Raw genomic sequence first — 21833 nt, forward strand, 5'->3', positions numbered from 1 at the left:
GGACCAGGTTCACGTTAGAACAGGCCTTAACAAGGTAAGCAGCATTAATAGCACCTTTCCACATCCTCCTGGGGATAATATCCGACCAGAAAAAGCGGATCCCAGGCCAGTGAGATGGGATCTCATCTAAATCAGATTTAACACAAACTATAAGTGCTAATCGCTTCAATTTACTGAGCTCATTGCTGCACAAATTAACAACTTGGTATTCAGAGACAAAACTTGGTATTCAGGGACAGTGTACTTAACAATAAAGCCCAACATAAATCCCTAAATCCTAACCAACAAATGCTCCTAGCCCCACCCTTCAAATTGAGCATTCTTGGCCCAGTATACAAAAGAATGCCCCACAATCCACACCTTCATGGAGTCCCGTCAACAACCTGAAACATGGAGGGATGATACATGTAAATACAGCAGCCCATACATGAAAACAGCTAACTATGGCCAGCAAATGTAGCTCTAAACACAGAAGGCCTAGCCAGGAGAAAGGATAAACAAGGTGATCCTTATGGAGGAAAACCATAAAGAATCTTGGAAAGAGCACAAGTCAATAAGGCCCTTCATTTTGAGTATAAATTAGGCAAATCCCTCTTTTTCCCCTTGAAATAAGGCAAGCAATGCACGTCATGGGTCAGCCCAGTCAGGAAAGGGGACGAGCATCAACACATGTTGCCTAATATATTTTATGTAGCCAGTAGACCAGGCCTGTCCAACCTGTGGCCCTCCAGGTGTTGTGAAACTACAAGCCCCAGCATGCTTTGCCAGTAGACAACCTGTTGATAGCTGGAAGGGCATGATGGGACTTGTAGTTTCACAACATCTGGAGGGCCGCAGGTTGGACAGGCCTGCACTCAGGCCCGGCGCTCCCATTAGGCAAGGTTAGGCACTTGCCTAGGGTGCCGGGCTCTGGAGGGCGCCTGGAGGGCGCCACAGAATACTAAAAGACTTTAAAACTGTGCGGCGACCGCTGACCATACCTGTCACGGCCGCCGCACAGCATTCAGATGCACGGGGAGGGGGGGAAGAGGCTATTTTGTCACCACCGCCGCCTCTCTGCTCCCTTTCCTCCCCTCCACTTACTAGTGTCAGTGAGTGGAGGGGAGGAGACGGAGCAGAGAGGCGGCGGTGGTGAGACAAGATAAGGAGAGGAGGGAGGAGGGTGGCGATTTTTGCGGGGGGGGCGCCGCTTTTTTAAAAATGCCTAGGGCGCTGTGGACCCTAGCACCGGCCCTGCCTGCACTAGACCATCTACCCAGCTTGATAATGGTTTTAATAGAAACAACCTTCCTCAGCCGCAACCATGGCAGTGTCTATCCTAAAAAAAAATAGTGCCGCAATCGTACAAATTAAGACCCAGACTACACAAACATCTCTGAAAAATCACCCTGAACCGGTTTGTTTAGTCAGCAGAGACCCATCGTAATGTCTCAACCAAGTATGGCCAGCAGCCGGCCCCATGGTCAAATAACTACCAGTCAATAGCCCCGGCCAAACTATGGCATTGTCTCTATGGAACAACTTAATCCAACACCCTGTACTGAGCTGATCAGCTTTTGATATGTGGATCTTACAAACCAAACTATTCCTATGAAAAACATTCTTGGAAAGCAAACCCATATGTTGCAAAAATTTTGAGGACACCATCAGTTTCGCCAAAAGGTCCCAATCAACAGGCTGCCTCTTATCCTTTACCACTGGTGTAATTCTGGCCCAGCCTCTTAAGGAAAATTCTTAGTGACATTCGTGTCGTCTTGCACAAGGAGAAAGAAAGAAATAGGTCTTAGAGGTATTTTTACTAAACTGTCAGTTTGAAAAAGTGGAGCTATTGCCTATAGCAACCAATCAGGTTCTAGCTGTCATTTTGGTGAATGTACTAAATAAATGATAACTAGAATCTGATTGGTTACTATAGGCAACATCTCCACTTTTTCAAACCCACAATTTAGTAAATATACCTCTTAGACTTCCAAGAAGAAAAACCGTCCCATATAAAAGCTAACAAACACTGCTTCCATTTTTTTTCTCTAGGAACAAAATTATCAGGGTATTTTAATGTCTACTGTACGCAACAGACATTTTTACAGTTGCTCCTGATTGCAAAGACTTGTTTTAGCATTCATACTCAGTCGTCATAACTAGTATACTGGACTTTGACTAGACCTCCAGCTGGTCCAAGAGATACGTCAGAAAGCTAACGTACTTCTGTGTGTGTGTCTGACTTTGACTTGGACATGACTGTACAGGAACGCCCTTCCTGCTTAGGAAAATTCACCCACTCCCCAGCTGACTTGGACGTGGCTGTGTTCTGTTGTGTATTGTCCGGTTCTGAGCATGTGCAGCGTGATTTTTGCAAACAATAGACAGAACCAGTAGATACATTCCTTAATGACTCAGGCTCTTTGTCTTTAACAACCGTTGGCAGCTCCCGAGCTAACCTTAGATTACGGGGATAGCCACCCAAAATGTCCCCATGATTAGGAAGCTGGGAACCATCGAAAAATCCCCCATACAAAAACCGAGCTGTATGTCTATACCATCCCAACCATTTAGATACCCCCCCCCCCAAACCACAGGAGATAAAGCATTAGTCACGGGGACCCCCGGACATGGATGGTTGGGTGACCACCTCCACACCTGGAACAAGAATGGCTGAAGCGACAGGCAGAGCCTCTATCGCAATGCCCACTGTTAAAAGACAAAGCAGTCTCCTCTGGAGGGAAATGATGTGCCATGCCTCCCTTGCCCCTGTCTGTGCCTGGAAGCCCCATCATCTGGCAAACAAGCCCTAGGCTGTGTAACCTACAACCAAAACTAAACAACTCTGCAGCCAAATGCCATCACATAGAATCCATCCTGCTTTTTATGAAAGAGCTCATCATATTTTCACTACATAATGCCTTTGGAGCTTATGTACATCCCTGAAATTAGATAAATGTATTTGAGAACGTTCATATGCTGCTCAGGCCAAGTCTCTAAATACCAGGTGACAAAAGCCAACATCCCATCCAGCTAATTCACATAACTTCTATAGGCCTCCTCACCAATGCCACTTCTCGCTTAACAGCCAACAGGGCATCCTTGGCCTTCCCAGTGATGGAGAATATGTCCACATACCACCAGATCCAGAATCAAGAGTGGATTCTGTCCTGCACTCTTTCCTATATCCCTCAGGACCGCTAAATGTGCACAGTGCACAACTTACTCTCAACTTCGAGCCCGACCTATTACTCCTGCACCACTACGGGGACCACCAAGTTTCCTCTTAAGTATCAGTCTCTCGTTCATGTCCCTTGAACGAGCAGAAACATCACTTTCAGAAGAAAAGCCATCCCATGGCCATCCTGAGCACACTCTCCTTGCCTTGGGAGCCTTACTCCAAGGGCTGGGGCAACGGAGGAGCCGGCACATGGGGCAACAGGGGTCGATCCAGATGACCAATTCGGGACAGGTGAGGCCCAGCAGCAGACACACTGGGAATCAAACAAGAGATTTAAAAATTGTGTATATTACACAATAACAACAAGATCCTGTTAATGTATAATATGCAGTGAATATTAGTTCCTATTGAGTATACCACTTAACAAATATATTACAAATCAAAATCATACAACAGTTCTCCTATGTTTGATATCAATTACGTCTTGAGAGCTGTATATTTTCTTTCATCCAGGTTCTATTCATTTAATCTTCTATGACAATAAGTGTAGGTTTCAGTTATTGCATCGTTTTTATATCAGATAAGGTAGTGATTCTTGTTTTTAATCTTAATCACCCAGAAGGGTATATCTTAAACCAGAAATATGTTAATAAATTAGTAGTGTATAGTGAGCACTACTGTAATTTTAAGAATAGAAATTCTTCTTAAAGAATGTGTTTAAATAAACGAAAGCATATTATCCAATTTCCATTGGACCCCTTATCTATGGGAGTATAACCGGCCAACTATAACAACAGGCCCAGAAATGGCTGGGACTTGTACCGTCAAGTGCCTGGCAGGAAATCCCTGCCCCTAAACTCTTTAATCTAGCTGGTACTTTTCTCCCACTGTGAGGGGATTTCAAGTTTTTGGGAGCAATGTGCTTGTTTCTTCTGTCTTTCTGTTGAATCAGTCATGCATAGGAGTCAATAACACCCCTTGTTGGCTTCTATACAGGTAGTAACAGCCATGGGATGAGATAAGAAGGGTGCTGCCCTGGGGTTCCTAGGGACAATGTGCCAGGAAGACACTTTTTGATGGGAAGCACTCCAACGGGCAAGTGCCAAATCATTCTGCATTAACCCCTGCCTGTCTGGCAGTTCTATCCTGGTTGCTCACTACCTCCTACCGTGTTCTGTCCTCTCCCTCGGGCAAGTGCTAGATCAACAACTTCTACTATCCGAGCTTAAATCCTGGGTGCAACCAAGTACTGTGGAACATAACTAGTACCTCTGAAAGGGGTCTGCTAAAGGTGAACATTCCGTGAAGCGATTCAAGCAGTTGAGGATCTCACGCTACTCTGTCTTTAACACTTCAGAGATACTATACAAACAAGAATCACATGACTTTCACAATAGATAAAGGAATTATGGGAAGAGGAAACACAGCACTCTCCTAAAAGGTAATCTATGCTTACAGAATTATCCACAAAAGAAGCCATATAAAATCTTATATAAAATTTTAATTGTATTATACAGTTATCTCCTAATATTTACAATGGACAGATGTGAAAACAAAAATAAATAAATAAATAAAACAAAATAATTGAGGAGGACCCTCTCTCCTAGAATTTTATTTACATAATTATATAATTTTGCAGGTCTTATTTATGTAACTATGTCACTTATGTGTATTTATTTAATATATATATATGGCTCTGTGGAATCCTTTTGGCGCCTTATAAATAAAAGATTTTAATAATAATAAAAGGAAAGGGTCAACCCTGAAACAATACCCCTGATAAATAGCAGTGATTCAGCTCCTCTTGAGAAACCCATTGTATCTTCAGACAGCGTGGAGCTGCTGCTGGTGGGGTGGAGGGGACTATATGAAGAGCACAGGCTGCTGCATCTGGACACTCTACGCATCTTTGAAGAACTGTGTCACGGGCACTAGGAGTTCTGCCCAGGATTCACCAGTTGACTATGCTTACCAGAGGGGCGGAGTTTGCACAGCGGTCCTCTGGCAGCAGGGTGAATAGTGGAACGTATATAACAGCAGATGGAGAGAGGATGTCAATGGAATTGATGATAGTCACTGAGTTGCAGCTATACTGGTAGATGAAGTCAGCGACTTGCAGCTATACTGGTAGACGAGTCAGCGACTTGCAGCTATAGTGGAAGGAAGGTTTCAACCACGGAGAGCAGGGTGGACGTGAGCAGGTGAAGGAAGGTAATGGGAGAGTCAGTGGTCTGCGGATAGCAAGTTGTACCACTGCTGTGATGGGAAGACTTGTCCAAGTGCAGGTAGGTAGTGGGGAAGTCAGTGGTCTGCGTTCAGCAAGTTGTACCACGGCTGTGTAGGGAAGACTTGTCCAGGTGCAGGTAGGTAGCGGGAAGTCAGTGGTCTGCGTATAGCAAGTTGTACCACTGCTGTGATGAGAAGGCTTGTCCAAGTGCAGGTAGATAGAGGAGGCGTCAGTGGTCTGCGGATAGCAAGTTGTACCACTGCGAGTAGGTGAGGACTTGTCCAGGTGCGGATAAGTGGAGGAATGAAAAGAGTCGATAACTTTATGAAGACAATGAAAGCACAGAGGAACTGTTTCAAACAGATATGCAGCGTTATAGCTAATAGTCTATGACGGTATGTATACCGCTGCTGAGTAGAGAGGCTTGTACAAAGCGGATATGCAGTGTATCAGCTAATAGTCTATAGCGGGTATGGATACCGCTGCTGAGTAGAGAAGCTTGTCCTAATCGGATATGCAAGGTAACAGTTGATAGTCAATAACAAGTAAGCATACCGCTGATGAGTAGAGAAGCTTGTCCACGAGGATATGCAGGCACAGCAGGAGCGCTGAATGGCTGAAGCGGGTATGGGAACCGCAGGTGAGCAGAGCAGGTAATCCAACAGACAGTTGAGGACACGAGCAGGATACAAGAGTCAGTAGCGGGTATGAGAACCGCTGATGAGCGGAGCAGGTAATCCAGCAGACAGCTGAGGACACGAGCAGGATACAGAAGTCAGTAGCGGGTATGGGATCCACCGATGAGTAGAGCAGATAATCAGCAGGAAGCTGAAGACACGAGCAGGACACAGGAGTCAGTAGCGGGTATGGGAACCACCGATGAGTAGAGCAGGTAATAAGCAGGAAACTGAAGACACGAGCAGGACACAGGAGACACCTTCAGAGACTCACAGGGAATGAGACTCAAGAACAGGCAACGATGTAATGAGCACAGGTGCCTTAAATAGGGAGAGGTGCCTGATCCACCAATTAGATTAAAAGCAAAGGTCATAAGAGTTCTTGGATGCTGCGCATGCGCAGTCCATCAAGATGGCGGACGGCCGCGGCTCAGGAAAGGCGCCGGCAGGAAGGCTAGAGAACCACGCACCAGCGCAGAGGCACTTACGGTCCGGTGAGTAACAAACTGAATGTTAGGGCTAGCGTATGGTTACGGCTCCAGCTTGACTGAATTGAGCACTGTAGGTATCAGTGAGTCCTTTATCTGGAATCCCTGTATTTCTTGTGGATTCGCCAAAAGCAGTGTGATATTGAAGCAGGGCTGTTGCCTCCTATATAAAAAAACAAAATTCCGACCCAAACTCTCAAATTACCGTCCCATCTCTCAGCTCCCTTGCCCCTCCAAGCTTCTAGAGAGACTTGCCTACACTCGCCTCACACGCTTTCTTTCTGCAAACAACCTGTTGGATCCTCTTCAGTCTGGCTTTCGTTCTCAACAATCCAAAGAGACTGCGTTGACTAAGGTTGTCAATGATCTGATCACTGCTAAAACTAAACGCCATTACTCTCTCCTAATTCTCCTGGATCTCTCGGCTGCATTTGACACCGTTGACCACTCTCTTCTCATAGAAACGCTGCAATCCCTAGGTCTTCAAGACACTGTTTTATCCTGGTTCTCATCCTACCTCTACTCCGCTTCCTTTATCAGTTGGAGTACCGCAAGGCTCAGTGCTAGGTCCTCTGCTGTTCTCTATCTACACCGCTTCTCTTGGAAATCTAATAAATCTAATAAGTTCCTTTGGCTTTCAGTATCATCTCTATGCGGAGGATACCCAAATCTATCTATTCTCTCCTGATATCTCGACATCTGTGTTGTCCCGTGTAACTGACTGTCTTTCTGCCATATCATCTTGGATGTCCTCTCGCCAATTCAAACTTAATCTTTCAAAAACAGTTAATAATATTCCCACCCACCAACAAGAGCTTACCTGACATTTCTATCTCTGTTGATAACATGACCATAAATCCCACCCCACAAGCTCGCTGCCTAGGTGTAATCCTTGACTCCCACCTATCCTTTGTTCCCCACATTGACTCTATATCTAAATCATGCTACATACATCTAAAGAACATTTCCAGAATTCGCACATATCTCACGCAAGACACTGCAAAAACCTTAATTCATGCACTTATCATCTCCTGCATTGGCTATTGCAATTCCTTCCTCACTGGTCTTCCCAAAAACAGACTCAAACCCCTACAATCTATTTTGCATGCTGCGGCAAGACTGATTTTCCTTGCAAATCATTATTCCTCTGTTGAATCACTCTGTATGTCTCTACACTGGCTGCCTGTTTTCTACCAAATCCAATATAAAATACTTTTACTAACCTACAAGGCCATCAACAAAGCTGCACCAACATACATCTCCTCTGTTGTCTCAAAATATCTCCCAACTCAGCATCTCCATTCTACACAAGATCTGCGTCTCTCATCCACCCTCATTACATCCTCCCATTCCTGGGTACAGGACTTTTTTCAGGCTGCACCCACTCTATGGAATTCTCTCCCTCGCACAATAAGACTCTCCTTTGGTCTACAAACTTTCAAGCGTTCTCTGAAAACCTACCTCTTCAGACAAGCTTATAATATTCCTCAACCACCCTCTTGACCTCACTATCTTAGCCTATTACCGCCTGTTACACAATTTCACACAAGACAACTACCCCCTGACCAACATTGTTGTGTGGCAGCATCATTTAGCCTATGAGTCACTTTTACCTTTGCAGCCTGCTGCGCCAAAATGCAAAATGTAGACTTAACCTCATGTGTCAATCTCCCATTGTCCCATAGATTGTAAACTTGCGAGCAGGGCCTTCTCACCTCTTTGTCTGTTTTACCCAGTTTGTTTATTAGTTTATTATGTTTGTCCCCAATTGTAAAGCGCTGCGGAATATGTTGGCGCTATATAAAGAAATGATGATGATGATATGGCAGCGCCAGGGAAGAAACTGATGCAAGCCTGAATTGGATATCCCAGGGTGGCTATTAGAATACTGGAATAGTGTTGCATTTGTACCCCTTGTGTGATGTATATATCATCTGTTGTAAGTATTACTTTTTTAACCATTTCTTGAAAGTGCTAGAATAGTTGATGGAGTTTTTGTATTAATAAACGTAATGCATTTTTTATCTGGATATTTGCCTGGGTGTGAACGCATGTTAACCATATTCAAAGTACTGAGTGTAAATAGCCCATGGATGTCCTGGTATTGAGACACAATATTTTTCCTAATTAACTCTAACCCTGCAATCCCTAACTCTGCAAGTTTTCCCTAACAAACAACATCTACATTATCAGCACTCTAGAGGGTAAATGTTTCAAGCTGAGAGTTTTCCGACGCGTTTGAAAAGTGGAGATGTTGCCTACAGCAGCCAATCAGATTTTAGCTATCATTTTGTAGAATGTACTAAATAAATGATAGCTAGAATCTGATTGGTCTTTCAAACCAGCCGGAAAACTCTCAGTTTGATACATTTACCCCTAGTACTCCATTATCACTAACCATACTTTTCGCTATATATGAATTCTTGTAGTCTTACTCTCTAGGCCTATTCTCCATATAACACTCCTATTGGTCCTTCTACATTACATTGAAACACAGAGAGTTAACAGAATACAAACATTCCTGACAGGGATTTATTGTGTATAATGTAACTCTTGATCTGTACTTTATGAACTATATTTAAGGATTTCTATGTATCATTTATATGATCTTGAAGTTATCTTTATGACGTAAAAGATTTTGTGCTATGTATTTGTTTGTATGGTCATGATAACTGAGAGAAAGAATGGCTAAGTGAGTAGCACTTCTGCCTCACAGCGCTGGGGTCATGAGTTCAATTTCCGACCATGGCCTTATCTTTGTGGAGTTTATATGTTCTCCCCGTGTTTGCGCGGGTTTCCTCCGGGTGCTCCGGTTTCCTCCCACACTCCAAAAAAAACATACTAGTAGGTTAATTGGCTGCTATCAAAATTGACCCTAGTCTGTGTGTGTATGTTAGGGAATTTAGACTGTAAGCTCCAATGGGGCAGGGACTGATGTGAATGAGTTCTCTGTACAGCGCTGCGGAATCAGTGGTGCTATATAAATAAATGGTGATGATGATGATGAATGAACAGTTTGTCTTCACTTATAATACATTGTGGGTAATTCGATGATAGATTTGTGTTCATATAGCTATTGATACGTAATGTTTAGCGAATTTGCTAAGGAATGTGAGTTACTTAGATGGAGGGATCTGGTTGAAAGAAGGAAGATGCGTGAGTAGCTATAACAGGCTTGTCACTGGGATACATTATGCGTATTAGTGTAGACTCCTTACCTATGGGTTGTTGTGGCACAAGATGATAGTAAGAAAGGTTGCATAGAGAGATGCCTCTTGGAATATCTGTATTGTATAGCTGCAGTTTCTCTAATGCTGTGTGACTTAAAGTAATGGAAAATGTGCAGCGTGTTATTCCTCAATAATTAATACATTAGTTTGTATGAAATCTCCTAATTATTACTTTCCTTTTTCAGCCTGTAAAAGAATTTCCTGGGATAATTTGCTGCTGGAAAGGTATCAAATCATATCTAGTGCAGTCTACCTGAACGGTAGGGCACTTGGTACCCCATATTGAATAAATAGTAACTTATAAAGTAGAACATCTAATATGCAAACTGAAAGAAACTGCAGTATGGCCAATATTAAAAATAAGTGCATCATTAGAGAATATGTCCAGCAGTGGCTATTTAAACTACTTTGATATTAAGGACAAGTCACCTGGGGTTGAAAATTGATATCCAGTTGTATTTAATTTTATATCATCTGACTATGTCTATATAATCATCCAGATATTAACATTTTTCCCATACTCCTCATTTCCTCTTTATTGAGACTGCAATTGACACTGTTGCTCTATACACCATTGGAGAGATTTTAGCAAGTGATTACACTTCTTCTTTAACAGAGATATCATTTGTAAAATGGCTAAACTACCTCTACTGCAGGTTATATGGCCGTAAAGGTGCCTGGGTGTGAGGGGAACCAGGCAGTGCAGGATCACCTTGAAGACTCCACTCTGCTCTCAGAAGAGCAGGGTGTTTGCCTCCTATGAGCATGTTCAGCCTGGGAGGGTGGAGCATAGATTGTAAGCTTGCGAGCAGGGCCTTCTCACCTCTTTGTCTGTTTTACCCAGTTTATTAGTTTACTATGGTTGTCCCCAATTGTAAAGCGCTGCGGAATATGTTGGCGCTATATAAAAATATGATGATGATGGAGCAGAATTGCAGGGCCCTCCCTCAAGTTTTGTATTTGGCTTGATGTTGTGTTCCTCCTCTGCATCTGTACCACCGTAAGGTTATGAAACAATATTTCATTACAACAAAAAAGTTATTTACTTTTCGATAGAGATATTGGTTTGTACATCCCCACCTGCAACTTTTACTAAATACATCGTTTTGAGTTCCTTTTGTGTTTTTCAGCAATGTTTTTAGGTCATCAGTTGTGTTTTTCAGTTGACCTTGATGCCAAAATAAAAATGTTTTTTAAAAAAGTGCTGAAGCCTCAACACCCAGTGTTTCCAGTGTCCCCCACATGGACTCAGAGAAAACACATTAGACCTATTCATACAGATAAGTGTAAATAGCTCGCAGAGGACAAATGTAAAACTCCAATCGCATGTTCACCAGGAGAAGGGAGTCCATTAGTCACCTAAGGCTAGATTTACTAAACTGCGAGTTTGGAAAAGTGGAGATGTTGCCTATAGCAACCAATCAGATTCTAGCTTTTGTTTATTTAGTGCATTCTACAAAATGACAGCTATAATCTGATTGGTTGCTATAGGCAACATTTCCACTTTTCCATATCCGCAGTTTAGTAAATATACCCCCTAGTATAAACTCAGACAGTTTCAAACAGTGTTTGTTTTTCCCTGTAATATTGACTTATATGTATTTAGATTCTTTGGGGCATATTCAATTGTCAGCGGGATTGCCGAAAATCCCGCGGTCCACCCACGATTACCGTTATTACGGTAATCGTGCGCGGAAAATCAGTTAATACGGTAAAATACTCGCTGGATTTCAGCTCGCAGCTCCCTGAGCCGCGAGCTGAAATCCAGCTAGATTTTACCGTATTAACTATAATAGTTTTAACGCCGCAGAACTTTGGGACAATTGAATATGCCCCTTTGAGCGCTAATCAGACAAACCATGTTGAAGTATGAGTATCAAACGTCAATATATTGGAGCATTTATGCATAAGCCGTATTTCTTATATTTGTTAAAAACAATTGTAACAGTTAGCACAATAACAGATTCGGCTGACCACACTTTGTTTTCCACCGGTGGGCTCTTTGCCAGTCCGCTACTGCTCGATGGTGCAAGAAATAGAGTAGTTGAAGCTTTAAAAAAAAGGTTTTTTTACTTACATTATAAAAGGCTGCCAATAAATCTGCATAATGTGTATGCTTTCAAATTGCAGGTGAAATAAATACCTATCACAAATAACAGGGCATAGTTGAAATCAACAATACTGTTTTGTGCCATCTCACAAAGATATTGCAGAACATCCAACAGAAGTTAAAATTGCCAGAAAACAGGTTTATTCTGCGTACCTAAATGTAAGAAAATGTTTAAAAACGTTTATTAGTAATTCATTTCAAATTATAGGTAACATGTCTGACAAGCATCCGCCTATTCTGTACTTACAAACTTGATTAACTAGTTTCTTGTTTGATGCCTAAATATTATAAATATTAGTAGTGACGTGTTTTTAGCGATAAAGTTCAATTACTAAAGTATTTATTTGTTGTGTTGTAAGCAATTCTTTCTGACAAACCCATAAAAACAAGTTGGACCAGTTTTATATGACTAACAAATTACAAAAAGGGCTGTAAAATGCATTTAACAGAACGCCAGATGTAACATAATATTTTATGGAGGTTAAGGTGTAATTAAGGTGTCATTTATTCTTGCTGCACATGGTGTAATAATATGTATGATGCATTGGTATTTGTGAGTTTAATACACTGAAACAACCACTGTCAAGTGATTGTTTTAATTTGTAATATAAAGTTGCAATGACTGGCAGATTATAAATGCTTAGAAATGACACACTGCAAAGTTGTTTTTCCACAGCCAGGATGCCATCACAAAAAAAATTTGATTTCCTAACATATTTTTTAAGTTGTTTATTAAAATAGGGCTTCATGACACCGTATGAAGCAGAGTGTTGTTATTTGTTGTACTTTATACAGTGGCTGGATTGAGTGAACAAGTTTGATATTTACATTCTTCAAAACAGTAATTAAATCTAATGATCACAGGCCCTTGAAAGCAGAGTACTTAGGTTTCTCTACAAGGCAGTGAAGTTTGTTTAGTTGTGATAGGATTATTGGAATGATCTAGAAAAAATGATCAATTGTATTCTAATAGCTTCTAAAACCAGTAATTGAAATATTGAATGGGTCTCATCCTAAACAATGTGCAAATGTTTGACAACATGTTTAAAGTGATATTGGTAGATAATGTACAATAAATTAGACGATAGAAAACATGAATTGGAAATCATTGTTTGAGTATTGGACTCAAGCCGGAGTATTTACTATTGTTTATCTATTCTCGGATATTTCAGAGATTGTATCTAACTTCAACTACAAAATCATTGTACAATTTGTTTTTTTCTTGACCAAAAAAACTTAGCAAAATGCACATATTTGAAAAAATATTAAACATGTGACTTTAAGTGAGAAAAGAGAAGTGTTGTTTTTAGGTAATCTAAGTTCCTAAGTGGATAAAGAGCCAAGTATTTTGGCATGTTCTAGCTAGGCCCCCTTTGCTAGCTGACTGCACACATTTGGCTGAGAAAAAATAAAAAAGATTAGGAATTCCCTTCCCCCCACTCCCACTAGGAAGCTGGTGATCCAGACTATTCTCAGAATTAGTAAATTTCAGCTATTTTGCACTCATCCATAATTTATTCAACCAAAGACATAATACGCAAATCAATAGGAAAAAAAACAAAACTTTTATTTACAAAACAAATCCAAATATTGGATGCTGTAAACAAAATTGACAATCCTTTCCCTGGAGAATGTACGCCAACTGCCTGCAAGTTTTTTGTTTCTTTTAATCAGGACTCCTCCCTGTTTTTAATTTAGCTTATTGTCCATGTATTCCACTGCAAAGCAAGGATCAGAAAAGCAGTAAGGTGGCACACTGTTCATATTATAGAGAACGGTTGAGAGCAAAATGAGCACAGGCTTCTGAAAACTGTAGTTTTTGCTACAGCCAAACCGTTTATACATTTTGTTTTCCTTTTCCACCATTTTTATCTTATAACCAACCTCAGGTTTCTGTTTGTTCGTTCCCATTTTGCAAATAAAACCATACATACCGTTATAGATCGGTAAAATATCATTTCTGCTTTTGCAGAATTAGCTCTAAAACATTAGATCTACAATGAAATATTCAAAGATTTTTTTTTTGGTTTAAATGTTCTCTCTGTTTTTTTTTTCTTTTATTATTATTATTTTTTTTAATTGGCAAAATCATCATCCAACAACATAATACAAGTCATGTACAAAGCATTTTACAAGAATCATTTAAAACTCTGAATAAAATAGATGTATGTAATGTAAAAGCATCAGTGTGTAAAGCAAAATAATATTAAGAAAGTACAAATTTGACACTGCCCGCATCCCCCATTAGACACAACACCCAATGCATTTTTTTGTGCAACGACATACAATGGTTTGGCTTGAAAGAGTTCTGATGTTTCATCACATTTGTATTAGTAGGTTTATCTCAACATAGATTAGCAATAAATCCATCCACCATACAAACTGTCCAATGGCTGGTGTTTAAGGAGTCATGTATTTCAAAGGGGGCTCTGTCTCCTGCAAATTCTCAGTTCCAATATACTGAATGACAGAGGAGTCATTCCCACTGATTGCTGTACAGAATACTGCATATAAAATGTATTTGGTAACCATTATGAATAAAATGTGCGTTGAATCTAAACTACATATAAAAAAGGACATCTGTGTCATGTCATCTGTGTTAGAAATTCAACTAGGTACAGCCAATTTTAAAGAGAAGGAAAAAAACAAAGTTCAACAAAATTAAATGTCAAGGAGTTACTGTTTATAATAGAAAAAGGAGCTTCATAGAAACATCTGTCTTATGAAGTAGTTTCATATTATCAAAAGGTGGTATTCGTGGCAGAACTCTGTTTCAACACCTTTAACTGAGAGATGAGTTATTTGTGCAATGCAAATAGTTGTGGTAAGAATAGCCATACCCCATCACCAGCTGATCCTATTTCCCCAGCCATCCCCTTCAATTCAGCTCATAAGCCATGTGAATATATCTATGGATACTGTTTCCGATTTAGACAAGCACATCTCAATTCTGATTTACTGTCTGAAGGAATGAGACATGGGAAATATACCTTTCTCTTCTCTATTAATCAAGGAAGGCTCTCCATTGACCAAACATAAAACAGACAGGAGCAGTCACAGAAAAAGGCCAGAAATTTCCGTGTAAACAGAGAGTGACAGTGCAATAGCTTTAACAGATCCTGCTAAATTCACAGGAATGGTGCTACAGTAAACAAATCAGATTCCTGCTACAACAGCCTTTTATGACTGTATAAGAAAAAAAAAAAAAAAAAAAAAGTAGACACTCAATATAGCAATTTTCAGAAGTTACTGAACAATGACAGGATTTCAATCTGAGCAATTAACCTCAAAAGAAGCCTTGGGGGCCAGAGTTAAACTTAACCACTTAACTGCCAGAGCCAGGGCCTCTGGTACTAAAATTTATGAGGACATTGGATTACATATTATCTACGTGGTATATTTATACCAAATTGTATATTTATGCTCTCAACATAAATCTATTTCAACTATTGTAATTAAAGTATCTTATTTGGCACTACAATTGTATCAGACTTTTAGCCATTAGGATCAGACTCATCCAATCACATGCAAAATATATTTTGATTAGGTTTCTGATATTTTATGCTGCGGTACTGAATAGTAAAAGGTTATTGGTGGGAGACCTAACTTTTATACATCTGCAAATATGCCACCATTAGTTCTACTAGTAGGTAGAATATGATGGCTTCTAAAGTGCCATATTTCCACAGTGATTTATAATGAAGACAGTCTAAAAATATCTCGCATCGGGAGAAAATAAAAAAGGCCTAGTATGGGTGTGTCTGCATAGTTCGGAATATAAGAAAATGATTAAGTAAGCACCAGAAGCTGTGAAACAATAAATTAATCCAGATATTGAATCTTTCAGTCGTGTCTCTACACATCAGATGGATGCATCAGACTGTTTAAGAGCAATCACAGGCAAAGATCATAAATCAAAAAAAGGAGTGAGCAATGGGATGTTACTTTATCCTGCTGTGATGACAAATACATGACTTGTCATGAAGTTCTGCTGTTCACCTTGACTATAGTGAGATGAATGTAACATTGTCATACAAAAGTAAAAAAAAAACATATCTGACCACACCAACGGCTCCTGTAGGCTTAATATTGACTGCAGTCTATGGAAGATTCAAAACAACCAAATCAAAATATAGGGAAAATATTTAAAAAGGAAGTGGAAAACCAAATATAAATGTTTAATTCTGGCTTTTGACAAGAAGATAGAACAAAAGAATGGATTTTCGGTTTGAAACTAAAATAAGGATACAGTACTAATATTATAAACTCAGAATATCTAAACTAAAAATATTAGTAAAATTTAAGTAAAAGACAAAAATACTGAACTAAAAGTAACCGTGCAAGTCAGCTTCATTTCACATTAGATACCTCTAGTGGTCCTACTATGCACCCATGCATTCATTAAAAAAATAAATAAGTGTGGAGATCCACTAAATTTCTGTTTGCTGTAAATGGATTTCAAAAAGACTTTCTTTGCAAATTCAAATGTTGTTGTGGTGCAACTTCAATATGCTCAAGATATATTATAATTGCTACAAAATAAGTCAGATGTTTAATTTTGAAAGAAAAAAACCCCAAAAAAACAAAACCTGATTGATATGTACCATAAACTAACTTATCTTTGTTCTTTATATTTTTAAAGGGGAGGGGGCGTTTAAAAAAAAAAAGAAAAAAGGATTATGCAGAAGTGCTGCTTCTTCCTGGTATGAGCTGAAACCTCTTTGCAAGGCTCTTACATTTTGAATCCTGTTGCAAACTGTTCAACACGCATTTCTTTATATAAACATTCTCTAAGTGCTACATTTATCTAAACCATATTTGAATAAATCTCTGTGCATGTGGAAACACACACACACACTGTTAATATGCAAACATTTCACAAATAAACTGTATACAAGTGTTTGCCAATGAAAAATATGGCATTTACTGCTCTGATCATCACAAGTTCAGGATTTAGTTTTGTTTTTTGTTTTTTTAATCTAGAATCCCTGATAAAAGAAAATGTGCGGTTTAATCACAAAGATATGTTCTCTTAATTTTCTGAAGGAAACAGGCACTTTGATACAGTAAATAAAACAAGTACACAAATAGTTTCTCCTCCTAAACTCTTTCTTTTTTCTTAAAGAAATCTTTGGTCCTTAAGCATCACATTTGCTACTAACTAAGCGTTGCATTGTCACATATGTAAAATGTGATTCATGCATACATCTGGAAAGAATATATTATTCTTCAGAAGATTTAGGGCTCGTTCACAAGTCTCCACTCTGTTGTTCTCTTTATATGTTAATAAATGCATGAAAAGTTTATTTAAATAGGACAAGTAAGAGTCAATGGTGCTATGCCCACCCTCGCATTCTAAAATTTTAGAATGCAGTACGTCTTATTTCTCCTGTGTTGATGCGTGTTACCAGTACAATACATTGTATTGATAAGAGTGCTGCGCGTTAAGAGGACTTTAAAAACCTGTCACTAAAGCACGCTAGTCTTCTATATGTTTTTATTCATTTTTCCAGCGCATATGCGTGAATGAGCCCTTATAGCTATTAGCACTGCACCACCCTACTGTGGTTGACTTGGAGTAAGTCATGTCTGGGAAAGAACACTATGCAAGCAGGCAGGTTATACATTCTAAACGATTCAAGATCATACTTAAAATCCAAATTCTTAGCCTAAAATCCAATCTATTTTCCTTCACTCATTGCTACAGTTGCTTGAAATTCAGAAGGAAAATATTTACTCCCTTTTGCAAAATCCATTTGACTAGCCAACCTCTTCCTATTTAAATGCAAAGTGAGCAGGAACTGCTAACCTGTACTTACATTAAGCATTCCTTCTTTGCAGAGTGCAGAAGGTTTTGATAGCTTTAAATGACAGGCTGCTTTGTGCTCTGGGATTGAACCCAATTAATTAGGAGCTTATCAATTTGATCATGCTCTCATGAATTCTATATGAACTACAAGCTTCACAAGAGATTGAAACCTTAGAGCAGATCATCATTTGTAAAACTCACACCTTATTATATAACTGGGTATTCCCATTTTTAGGTTTTGGGAACGCTTTCCTGAAAGAAATCGCTCAGTCAGTCTTAATTACAGGGTAACCAAGTGGAGTATCTATGTTGCTGGCATGTAAAGACAGGTTGAACCTGGGCAATATAATAATTGCTAAAATTGGCATCTGCTACATATGGGGCTGGCTGATAGTAGCAAGTTACATTAGCCACATTGGGAATAATGTTTTGTTCAGCCAATACCCGAATGGCTAGCATGGTGATAAGGCTCAGAGTCTGCCTTCTTTCATGTCCCATGAGACATACTGTACTTTCATTGACCACACCATGCAGAGTCATGAGATAGTCATACTTGCGATCTTCTAAACCCACAAAGTGGTTCTGCAGGTAGGACTCCAGTTTTCGTTGCTGTTCTCCAATGTCTGAAAAGTCAATGAAAAACCTAGAACACATGTACCTCTGCAGGGACTTCATTTCTGTTTCCGAGGCTGCCCTGAAGCCTCTTACCAAAAGGTTGCAGTACTTGAGAAGGCCACCTCCACGGATCTCCTCAGGGTTCCTGGTGTCAATGATCTTGTGACAAAGGTGGTCAAAGGCTTCTTGGAAATCCCCATACACACTCTCCCCAATAATTGTGGGGTGGAAAGTTTCAGTCATGGGATTCTCTGAGCACTCATAAAAAAGCAAAAGAGAATCCAGCTTAATCTGAAAGGAATCTACACTGAATTCAAATTGCCTCCTTAAAAAATCCACAAATTTGAGTTCCACATTTTTGCCATGGTTATTAGATAGTGAAATCAGACTCCATCGATCGTTATCATTGCAGACCTTTACCATTTTCTGAACATACGCTTCCTGGAATGGGAAAGACAAACATAAACCAGTCAATCACAAGAACATGGTGACAAGTGCTCAGCCCCCTTGGTTTCTATAACCCCAGGTGCCAGAAAGAAAAAGAATCAGTGTAAGAGGCAGCCATAAGCAGCCACACAGTGATGGAGTATTGTAAGATACTACATTTTTGACAGAAAGCCAAGAACTAAAACAAGAGTTTGTAAGGTATAATTGGTATCTAAAGATTCCAGTGTGTGCTATTTCTTTTAGAACTTTGCAAAGCAAAACTGAAGCACCCTTATGCTAAATAAGTACAGTGTATTATAATAGGAGTCCTAATTAAATGCAGAAACGTAAGAGTTTAAGGAGTCAGCGTCGTATAAATCTAGCATTTACTTGTGCAGCACTGTGTAAGGGGAATGGTAGGGTGGGTGGGGGTAACAGATCGGACCCCTGCCTAATGGAAACATCTGGAACTAGAGGGAAGTTGTCTAGGGCTTTATTTACCTTTAGGGTGAGCGGGCTTATCTTCTCCTTGTTAACTCCTTCGGGTAAGAAATCCAAAAGGCAATCCAACACCACGTCTTTCACAGTCTGAAACTCGGCCTCTCCTTTCAGGTCTGCGCAGAAGATGAGGTCCAAGTCCTTGTAGCCCAATCCACTGTCCTCGTGTAGGACATGACTGGCCGCCGAGCCATTGAGCCTGACATCCCGGACATTGATGTTCTTCTCCTCCAGCCTGCACCGGACCACCTTCACGATCTGCCCGGGCTTCATCTCCAGAGTGGGGAAGTTGCCGCGGCCGTGGATGGGGATAGTCTCGGTAAGGATCGCGTCCAGGCGCTGCACTTGCTCCCAGCTCAGCACATTGCAGTTACTGTTGTCGCAGTCTAAGCATATTCCATTGGTGCCACTTGCGTTTTCATCATCTGCCATGGTGAGATGCCGTGTTTCTAGCTCTGACAGGTTACACGGGCACAGTGAGGTCTCCTCTTCGTCTCTGTAAAGATCCTGCAAATACAGGAAGCCAATCACCACAGGCGATCACAGCACTCAAGCAGCTTACACCCCCCTATCTAATCCGCTACTCGGAGGAGATAAACAACTGCGCACCCAGATCAGTTCCCGTTTCACTGCACAAACTCACAACTTGTGTACGGGAGCCAGCACACACTACCACAACAACACTCTCCTCGGGTGTGTGCCACAAACACGCTGCATCACCTCGTATCTGACGTCTGCTGACAGCCAGGCTGGACGTTGGGAGTACGGGTGAAGCTTCTGGGAGCCGCTGCCTCTGTGGCTGTAGCTTTAGCTGTGCCTGCGCTTTTTTTTCTGTACTTTATATATGGGGTATTGGTGTGGCGGTGCCTGGGAGTCACTGTCCCTCCCCGACACGCCCCCCTATTACCATAGCTATGTGCCCGGGCAGCTCTCCCTGGGACCGAGACTTGTTGCTCACATTACTGTCTGCTGGGACTGACTGTACAGAAGGATCCCCGGCCGCTGTGACCCTCGCTTGCCCCGGGGCAATGGGAGGATCTGTCACTGAGTGTAGGGCTTGACCTGGGCTGGATGTCAGTGTTGCACGGCAGCCTGCGTCATGGATGATATTTTAATCTTTTAATGAGTAAAGTCTTTTTTTTTCCAGACGGCAATTCAGCTCTGTCTCGATCCACTGACTGTAATGAGTGTAATTGTAAAGCAGTTGGGGAAGAGCGGAGTAATTGCTAGGATTGTGTCAGGGGAGCCCGCAAGCAGCAGACAGGCTAGTGCTGCTGGCCCCTCTGGTGCTGCAGGGGCCAATGGCCAGTACTACTAGATAGGACACCACCTCTGCTCGAGGCAATGACATTGTGTTATTACACTGCTGGCAGGGACTAATAGGAGCACACTCCCAGAGGACACAATACTAGAACCCCCTAGAATTAGTAGTCTGTCAATCTAATGATCACCCAACTTCTGTTCCAGGAAGGTCTCGGACCTTTCGAGAGCGATGATGATTGACACGTCCTCTTTACCAATCGTAATGTGATGACGCAAATGCATTTTTTTCTGACGTCTAACGCTCAGCCAATCCGGAAGAAGGAAGGGCGGGACTAAGCTCTCCCTGAATGAGCGATGTTCACAGCTTGGATCCTGCTGGTTGACAGCCTGGAAACCATTCTGAGTGCGTGTAGACCATATAAAGTGAATGTCACCTCGTACACATCCTGCTTGTCTGCACAGTGCTATCCTCCATATGCTTATCTATGTAAATGTTTTATAAAGAGTGTGATGAGGGGATAAGGCAGTTTAGGAGGATTATGGAGGTTGGTGGTGTAATGACTCTTCAGCTGATATGTGTATTTTGCAAAAGTAAATAGTCCTCACATCGACGCCTTGGGTAGAACGTGTAGACTTGTTTGCCTGCATCTGTGCGTCACTTATCTCTTTAATCCCGGAAAGAGAACATAGATAATTAATTATGAATGACCATTTGCCACCCTATTCGCATGAGTCAGATAGAGCTAAGCCCATAAAGAGAATGGGCTATGCCTCGGGGTGCCTGGTGTTCAGATGCGTGGCAACAGCACCGCCTGCTGGCCACTTGTCACAGGACATTCATCCATCCCTAACAGCCGTGGGGTGGGATACCCAGCAGAATAAATCAGAAACAGACTCTCTTATGTGTCTGCTTAGAGTAGCCTGAAATTCATTGAACTTAAAGAGAGATTCTAGGAATTAATGAATGCAATGTTCCTCTCACCTTACACATGTTTCGCTACAAAGAAGGCTGTATTGGTAATTCTATTTATGTCTGTTATTTTTTTTTTTTAGAAAATACACATAATGTTAGTGGGCAATCTGGGAGTATTCAATTTCATTGTAGCTGTTTAATGCAGAAGAAATCCTGTTTGTTAAATGATGTGAGAGACAGAATAAAATGGTAGGCTGGGTCTTTCACTAAGCGTTCAACATGCCTACATTTACTTTAGCAATACCTACCCATTATACAAATACAGCTTATATGCAAGGTTCAATTGTGTGCTTGAGAAAGCCAATGCACAGAGAAAACACCACACACTGACGTTTCATGCATGCTGAAGAGAAGCGT

At 40.9% G+C, this 21833-nt stretch overlaps 1 protein-coding gene across 2 annotated transcripts; it reads right to left on the minus strand.

Annotated features, from left to right (window-relative positions):
* Positions 1-13434: 13434 nt before the first annotated feature.
* On the minus strand, positions 13435-20712 carry TENT5A (terminal nucleotidyltransferase 5A). 2 transcript variants are annotated; one of them, XM_075202689.1, is made up of 3 exons: positions 19961-20711; positions 19244-19747; positions 13435-18757 (listed from the first exon to the last, which is right to left on the minus strand). In XM_075202689.1, the coding sequence occupies exons 2-3, from the start codon at positions 19670-19672 to the stop codon at positions 17978-17980; spliced, it is 1209 nt and encodes a 402-aa protein (XP_075058790.1). In that variant the 5' UTR covers positions 19673-19747; positions 19961-20711; the 3' UTR covers positions 13435-17977. The 2 variants fall into 2 exon arrangements, with proteins under 2 accessions (XP_075058790.1, XP_075058791.1); XM_075202690.1 differs by having other exon boundaries at positions 19244-20712.
* Between the last annotated feature and the right edge of the window lie 1121 nt (positions 20713-21833).

Source organism: Mixophyes fleayi, chromosome 3, assembly GCF_038048845.1.
Source record: "Mixophyes fleayi isolate aMixFle1 chromosome 3, aMixFle1.hap1, whole genome shotgun sequence".
NCBI classification, from domain to species: Eukaryota; Metazoa; Chordata; class Amphibia; order Anura; family Limnodynastidae; genus Mixophyes; species Mixophyes fleayi.